The following is a 7,443-nucleotide window of genomic DNA, read 5'->3' as shown; positions in this document are numbered from 1 at the left end:
TGTAAAAAATTTGTGCATTTATAAACTAATTACATTCTTTTATTAAAAATAATGCCATTTTAAGGTTCCGGCGAGCATATTTTACGATTAGATCAGCCTGGAGAAATCTTATTTTAGTGAAAAAAGATATTTATGTTTAAAATTATTACTCCAGTAAAAGACAAACAAAAATAATTGAAATTCATATATTTACGAGTAAATAACAATTTAATACTATGAAATATTAATAGATAACACACGATTTTAATGATATAGCTAAACACTACGATGTTTCAACTCACTCCGTAGCCACGTCTCCTAGGGTTCTAGTTTTTCCCCAAATTCAAATACAGTACACAATTATCCGTCGTCTGTGATTCCCATAGTTAGCTCGTCGGGCTGATACAGATCGGCTCTCTGTGTATGGGACGATATTCGCGATGAGCGCCACCAGCAACGGCGGTTCCGGTTCGCCGTCAAGCCGGGCGAACGACGCCGTAAGAGAAGACGACCCCACTCCCCCTTCAACCAGCGGCAGCGATTCTGTCGGACGTCCGGGATCCAATACAGCGGATAATATCGCAGAAGCAGCTGGAGTTTCACCTGCGGATGAAGATAAGCCAGTTGAACCGGGGTTTTCCGATGATTTTAACGAGCATACGGCTTTGAAGCCAGAAGATGCGGATATTGGAACTAGCGATGCAAGCGGAGGAGGAGATGCGAGGAATCAATCTAGTTCTGTTTCAAGATTGCAAAATAAAGAATTAAAGAAGCCCAAGAAGAAGAAAGCAAAAAGCTCTGTGGATGATTACGATTCGATGTTATCGGAATTTGATCAATTTGCATCGGATGGAGCAAATGAAGCTGTTGGATATGGGTATGAAATTGGAGATATGGTGTGGGGAAAGGTGAAATCACACCCGTGGTGGCCAGGGCACATTTACAACGAAGCATTTGCCTCTCCATCTGTTCAGAGAAGCAAGCGGGATGGCCATGTCTTGGTAGCATTCTACGGGGATAGTAGCTATGGCTGGTATGATCCGGCAGAATTAATTCCCTTTGAAGAACACTTCCCGGAAAAGTCACAGCAGACTTCTTCGCGGTCTTTTGTGAAGGCAGTGGCAGAAGCTGTAGACGAGCTGTCCAGAAGACGGGCATTGGGTTTGGCATGCCGGTGTGGAAATGAGTTCAATTTCTGGCCGTCCAGTGTGGAGGACTACTTTGTTGTTGATGTGGGGGACTTTGAGCCAGTTGTTTATTCTTCGAGTCAGATAAATAAGGCAAGGAGCAGCTTTCGTTCAAATGAGGTGATTTTGATGGTAAAACAATTGGCATTGTCACCTTTGGGGGCCCAGAATCAGACCATTGAGTTTATTAAGAACAAGGCCACGGCCTTGGCATGCAGGAAGGCATTGTTTGAGGATTTTGATGAGACATATGCACAAGCCTTTGGAACAACACCAGTGCGTCCTCCCCGGCCAACTGCACCAATGGCCGTGAATCCTTCTAGAGGTATTCTTGCATGCTACTTTGGAATATTTTCTGTTTTATGTTCTTGTATAAGATTGGATATGTAGTTATGTACTAAGTTTTCCTTTGTAGCGCCAAAAGACCACAAGACATGAAACATAAATTATGTTTTATAAGGATAAGGTAGGATATGAAGGATCTTGAGTAGTTGTTTTTAGGATGCTTAATGTTGTCAGATGTAGTTAATGTATACAGATTGATGATATTGAAATAATATGTCTTCCTTCACATGTAAAGGTACATGCACTTTATAATTATTTGCTGTATAAATTAAGCAAATTTCTGTGAGTTGTGTTATCCAATGCCTTCTAGGAGGTGGATTCTACAGTTTTTCAAATGCATCTTATTTGCTGCTTCCTAATTGTAATTTTACAGGCAGAAATTTGTACCTTGATTGATCTCTTCTTCTTCATCCATTTTTTGCCTGATTATCTCGACGCATACAGTTAAATGATTACTATGTTTCTTGTACCTGTTCTTATCTATGTCGTGCTGCCTATTAACTCCTTAGGTATTCATCTAGTTCTGGTTTCGTTCCAGGTTAATTTTTACACTGGTTATATTATTTCACTGTTTACGCTCTATAGAGAATTAGTATTATTGACTTTTGCTTAGGCTCATAAGTTTACTCGCATGGTAGTTCTTAAGAGCTATGGGATTTTACATACATGTGCTACTGTCTTGAAGGCACAGTGTGAAAGATCACTACTCAGTCTATTCATTTTATACTTGATTTTAGACTAAAGAATGCTTGGGTGGTTGAATTAATCTTATAACAAAAAAGAGAATCATACTCTTTCATCTAAAGGCCCCAAACTTCTTAAGGAGATTACTTTTGATATAGGGTAAAAGGTGTAGATTGTAGACTGGGATTTTAATTTGTTTCCTTGACTCTTCATCAGCAATTTTTGACTTTTATCTTAAATGACTGGGCATAAAATGGGACCTTGGGCATTAGAAATGTGGCTTTTTTAGGTTCATCTTTGCTGTGGGCTTTGGATTGTGGATCATCCGGTCACGCAGAAGTGCCACTACTGTAGCTTCACTTAGATGATTCTGAGAGATGGTATTGAGAGAGTAGTAGCTTTAAGCCCAGCAGAGAGGCTTATCTCATTATGTTGATTGGGGACCAATAGTCAATGTATCTCTGGATCTTGTTTGATCATTTTTTATTATTTATTTTCTGGATTATTCTGCCTGTTTGTGGTTGCTGCTAGTATGTCAGTTGATTCGTGCTTGATCACAGCTTCGCTCAAGTCTCTAATTTTCGATTTGGCACGATATAGAATTTGTGGTTGCTGCCAGTTTCTGCTAGCTGATCTTCATTGTCGGTTATTCGTGCTTCCCATAAGTCTCTAATTTTCGATTGACATGATATAGAGTTTGTGGTTGCTGCCAGTTTTTATCAGCTGGTCTCCTGTATCAGTTAATTTGTGCTCCGTCACATCTTCCCTTAAGTCTCTAATTTTTTATTTGACATGATTTAGAGGTTTGTTAATATCATTCTCTTCACTTTTTTGGTATTGAAATGCTGTTTTCCTCTATTTGTCAAGTACTCAACGGCAATATTGTTTAATGTTTAATTTTGAGCTTTCCTGTTCTCTGTTTCTGCTTTCTTCTCACCATTTTAAATTTTTTATGTTGCTCAGCTCCTTTGAGTGGCCGACTGGTGAGTTCTGGTAAAAAGAAATACTCGATAGAGCCCACCAAAAGAAAGGATCAAGTGGAAAAGGACAAATATATATTTAAGCGGAGAGATGAAGCAATCCACCTTATGACCAAGAAAACAAGTTCGGGCCAAGTAGGCCCTGCTTACCCACTTTTGTTGGATGGATCAGGTTTATCTGAAACAAGTATTAACTCTGCTTCGGTATCTGACGTCAATGAGGGCCAGCATCAATCCACACACCAGGCATCCGTGGTGGGTGATATAAAACCATTGGAAGGTTCTAAGAAACTTCTGGAAGGTAAGTCGAAAAAGCCAAAGTTACTGAAGCGGCATATGGGGGAATTGACTGCTGAAAATGCAACCCTGGTTACAAAGAAAAAAAAGAGAAAGAAAGAAATCATGGATGAGCGGGAATTGAGTCATGAGAATGTAACTGTGAATAAGAAGAAGACGAAGAAGGAAATAAGAAATCAAGCCGCTTTGGATGCCACATCGCCCCCTACCAACATTGCCAGTGGAGAAGCAGTGGAAAAAGAGTCAGGAATGCCACTTGATAGCCAGATGGACAATCAGAAGAATGATGGTTTACTGGCCCTTGCCTCACCTTCGGAAGCAAATATAGCCATTGACCTCGGGGAGCAAGAACTTCGAGCGCTACTGCAAGACCTATGTGCTCTTGCCATCAATCCCTTTCATGGAGTACAGAGGAGCTGCCAAGAAACTGCCTTCCCGTTGTTCTTGAAGTATCGCTCAGTTGTCTATCAGAAGAGTTTGGTTTTAATGCCACAGGATGAGATAGAGAGGGGTGATGCTAACTCCGGTAAAGCACCTTCTACTTCTTTGCATGTTCCTCCTGAGAAAACTCGTGATAAGCCAAGCATGAAGCTCAATAGAACTCTCGTCAGGCCTGATGATCCAACCAAAGGTGGTAGGAAACATGGTCCACCCATTCGTCCTGATGCTATTAAGAAAAAGAGGAAGCTTGACGGCCCAGAAGATGCTAACACTAACACGAGGCAGAAACCTATTGATTCAGATGGCATTACAGACATTACGAAGAAGAGGAAGAAAATAGACGACTCAAAATTGTTCTCCGCAGATAAGAAGATTCTTCAGAGGTCCAATGAACCCCAGCGAGGGGGAGATGTGAAGGAAATGCGTGTTAAAAATGCTTTTCCAGCATCTTCAAAGGCACCCAAACTAGAATCCGGCCGGAGGATGCAGAAGACTGTAAGATTGGCTGATCCGACTATGCTAGTCATGAAGTTTCCTGCTGGTGCAGCGCTTCCATCCAGTGCTCATCTGAGAGCAAAGTTTGCTCGTTTTGGTCCTCTCGACCATTCAGCCACGCGAGTGTTCTGGGAGACATACTCATGTCGCCTGGTCTATCAGCATAAGGTGGACGCAGAAGCTGCTTTGGAACACGCTCTTGGAAGCAACAATCTGTTTGGGAGCAGGAATGTAAGGGCCTATATCAGGGAAGTGAGAGACAAAGCAGTGGAAGCAGAACCAGTCAAGTTTCAGAAGGAAGTAATCACAAAGCCAAGGGAAAGAGAGGCCCCCGCGGTTGCTGAACAGAGGACAGCGGCTAGAATTCCTACACAATCTCAACAGCAGCTCAAGTCGTGCCTGAAGAAGCCGAGCAGCGAAGATGTTGGTAATGGCAATGGTAGAGGTACTCATGTAAAGTTTATTCTGGGAGGGGAGGGAGGTAGCAAGACTGAACAAGTTTCTTCTAGTTATCCTGAGGGTGCACCATCATCGTCATATACAAGACATTCTAAAGATGTTACTAGTAAGAATTTGGCTAAATTTGGCCCCGAGTCTATCGTTATGCCTAGTGATGAGTTGCAGAAACCTCCAGTTAATATGGATGGCGTTGAGCTATTACCTACAAATGACATTTCGCAAGAGCTTCTGAATCTACTAAGTAGGTGCAGAGATGTGGTAAATAACCTGACGGAGGCATTAGGCTATGTGCCGTACCATTCACTTTAAGAAATCCAATGTGGTGAAAAGAAAGCTGGGATGATCAAGTGAAGCGACCAATTTTGACAAGCTTATGTATTTTAGTTACCTTTCACACACACACACACACTAGTTTTTATCAATATGTTGCTTTCATGAAGAGATCTATTTACATGTATTTGGTATCCGGTCTTGTTTTTGTACATTGGACGATAATCTTTGTATGTCCACAAGATGGCATTTTTATTATTCGAGGGTTTTAAATTGTGATTTGGTGGTTAGACAACGAAAAGCAGAAATCTAGTTGATGCACCATGAAATGCATCGTCTTGGGTCGAAGTTAGAAATTGGGTGAAATTCTTGTCGTCAATGTTAAGCGCAATGGGCCTGCCTGTTCAAATCAAAAATTAAATTGGGCTAGAATTTGAAGATTCGGACTCCACGAATTTGTTGATAAAAAGTGGAATAAATCTCATGATTAGTTTAAACAAAAATATTGGACGATATCAAACGGCGCATTTGGATTATTATTTGAAACTGGGGGAGTTATCAAATGGAGTGGTTGTTGTAAATCTTTATCGTGATAAATGGAGTATGAGAGAGAGATTAATGTTTATGATCACGTAAAATCAAGACAACCATCACACCACGATTGAGCGAAATGATAACAAAAAGTGACAATACTTCATATCGAAAATTATTTACTTGCATAAACTATTCCTACCTGCCTAATACTCCGCTTACATATATCTGGAAAAACATATTTAAAACAGCACAGCAAAATTAAGCCTTCTTTGGTGATTTGGTTTTAGGGGGTTTCTCCTCCGCCTCAGCTTGAGACTTCTTCGGCAAAAGAACCGGATTGATATTGGGCAGCACTCCACCATTGGCAATAGTTACGCCACTAAGCAGTTTCCCCAATTCATCATCATTACGCACAGCCAACTGCACATGTCTCGGCACAATCCTGCTCTTCTTGTTGTCCCTCGCCGCGTTCCCGGCCAATTCTAGCACCTACAACTCAAACAAACACTCCATCAAACATCTTCCCAAACACAATCAATTCATGGAAGAGACAAATTTGGCGAAATTAAAAACGATTTTACCTCAGCGGCAAGGTATTCCAGAACAGCAGCCATATAGATCGGAGCTCCGGTGCCCATGCGCTGGGCATAGCGGCCCTTCTTCAGAAATCGGGCGATGCGCCCCACTGGAAATTGGAGACCTGCCTTGACGGATTTCGGTATCGATTTCTTCCTATCGCCGCCTCGCCTGCCTCCGGTGCCCTTGATTGGGGTAGAAGTCATAGTATCCATCGACGAATTGAGGATTCAGAGAGAAATGTGATTAAATTTAGGGAATTCGAAGTCGCTGGTGATGGAGTTGTTCAGTGAAGGAGATGTATTTATTCAATTCTTAGAAGGGAATGCAGAGGGAATCCGCGTCGTAGTGGTTCGACCAATGGGATTGCAGCGATGTGCGTGACGCAATGAGTCGATCAAGGCAGGAAGATCCAACGGCCAGAAGTTAGTGAAATTTTGGCTATCCGTGTCGTTGTAAACGTACGACTCCAAATTGTACATGTGGCATTTACTCTAGGCGGGAGGATTTAAAATTTGGGAAAGGATATCCCGTTATAGACTCCTACTCTCCTACTACATTCGTATACTTTAATTACTATAAATACAAAAACAAACAAAATAAATCATAAATTATTAACAAATTAATCATTTTCGTCTCCTACATTCTTTGCTATGAGTTTCAAGGAAAAGTTGTTTTTCCGTCTTCTGCATCTGAAATTTTCATCTCCACTAGTATTGGAGTAGGCAAAATTTCTCTCCTACTACGAAAAGTAATTCCATCTCTTCTCTATATTATAGCATCCACGATGGTTATAACTTATAAGTTATAGCTCTGCCATAGCCCAGCCACAAACTCCTCCTGCCACATCATCAATACTAAAAATCCTCCTGTCATATCAAAAATAGCCCAGCCATAGCCTAGTCATATCATAAATAGCCCAGCCACATCAATAGCCATATCACTAATAACACAATATATGGAATTTAATTTACGAGACATATACGAGAAACATTAATAATACTATTTTAATTTTTAAAAAAAAGTACAATAAATTAAAAAAAGTACAAAAATTTTTAAAAAGTACATTAATAATCGAAAAAGTACATTGCTTAAAAAAATCACACGTCGGCTCCCTAGCCTCCGTCGTCGCCGTCGCCACTGTCACCGCCGCCTCCGTCGCCACTGTCACCGCCGCTGCCGCCTCCACGCAGATC

The 7,443-nt window shown here is 41.1% G+C and overlaps 2 protein-coding genes across 2 annotated transcripts; one reads left to right on the top strand and one right to left on the bottom strand.

Annotated features, from left to right (window-relative positions):
• The first annotated feature begins 261 nt into the window (after window positions 1-261).
• On the top strand, window positions 262-5,395 carry LOC121792329. The gene is made up of 2 exons (XM_042190232.1): window positions 262-1,491; window positions 3,159-5,395. The coding sequence occupies exons 1-2, from the start codon at window positions 420-422 to the stop codon at window positions 5,174-5,176; spliced, it is 3,090 nt and encodes a 1,029-aa protein (XP_042046166.1). The 5' UTR covers window positions 262-419; the 3' UTR covers window positions 5,177-5,395.
• Window positions 5,396-5,808: 413 nt separating this feature from the next.
• LOC121764976 (histone H2A.1-like) lies at window positions 5,809-6,539 on the bottom strand. Its single transcript, XM_042161009.1, has 2 exons — window positions 6,253-6,539; window positions 5,809-6,160 (listed from the first exon to the last, which is right to left on the bottom strand). Exons 1-2 carry the CDS (start codon window positions 6,460-6,462, stop codon window positions 5,930-5,932), a joined length of 441 nt encoding a protein of 146 aa, XP_042016943.1. The 5' UTR covers window positions 6,463-6,539; the 3' UTR covers window positions 5,809-5,929.
• Between the last annotated feature and the right edge of the window lie 904 nt (window positions 6,540-7,443).

This window comes from Salvia splendens, chromosome 2 (assembly GCF_004379255.2).
Source record: "Salvia splendens isolate huo1 chromosome 2, SspV2, whole genome shotgun sequence".
Taxonomy (NCBI): domain Eukaryota; kingdom Viridiplantae; phylum Streptophyta; class Magnoliopsida; order Lamiales; family Lamiaceae; genus Salvia; species Salvia splendens.
This window is presented reverse-complemented; position numbering and strand designations above follow the sequence as displayed.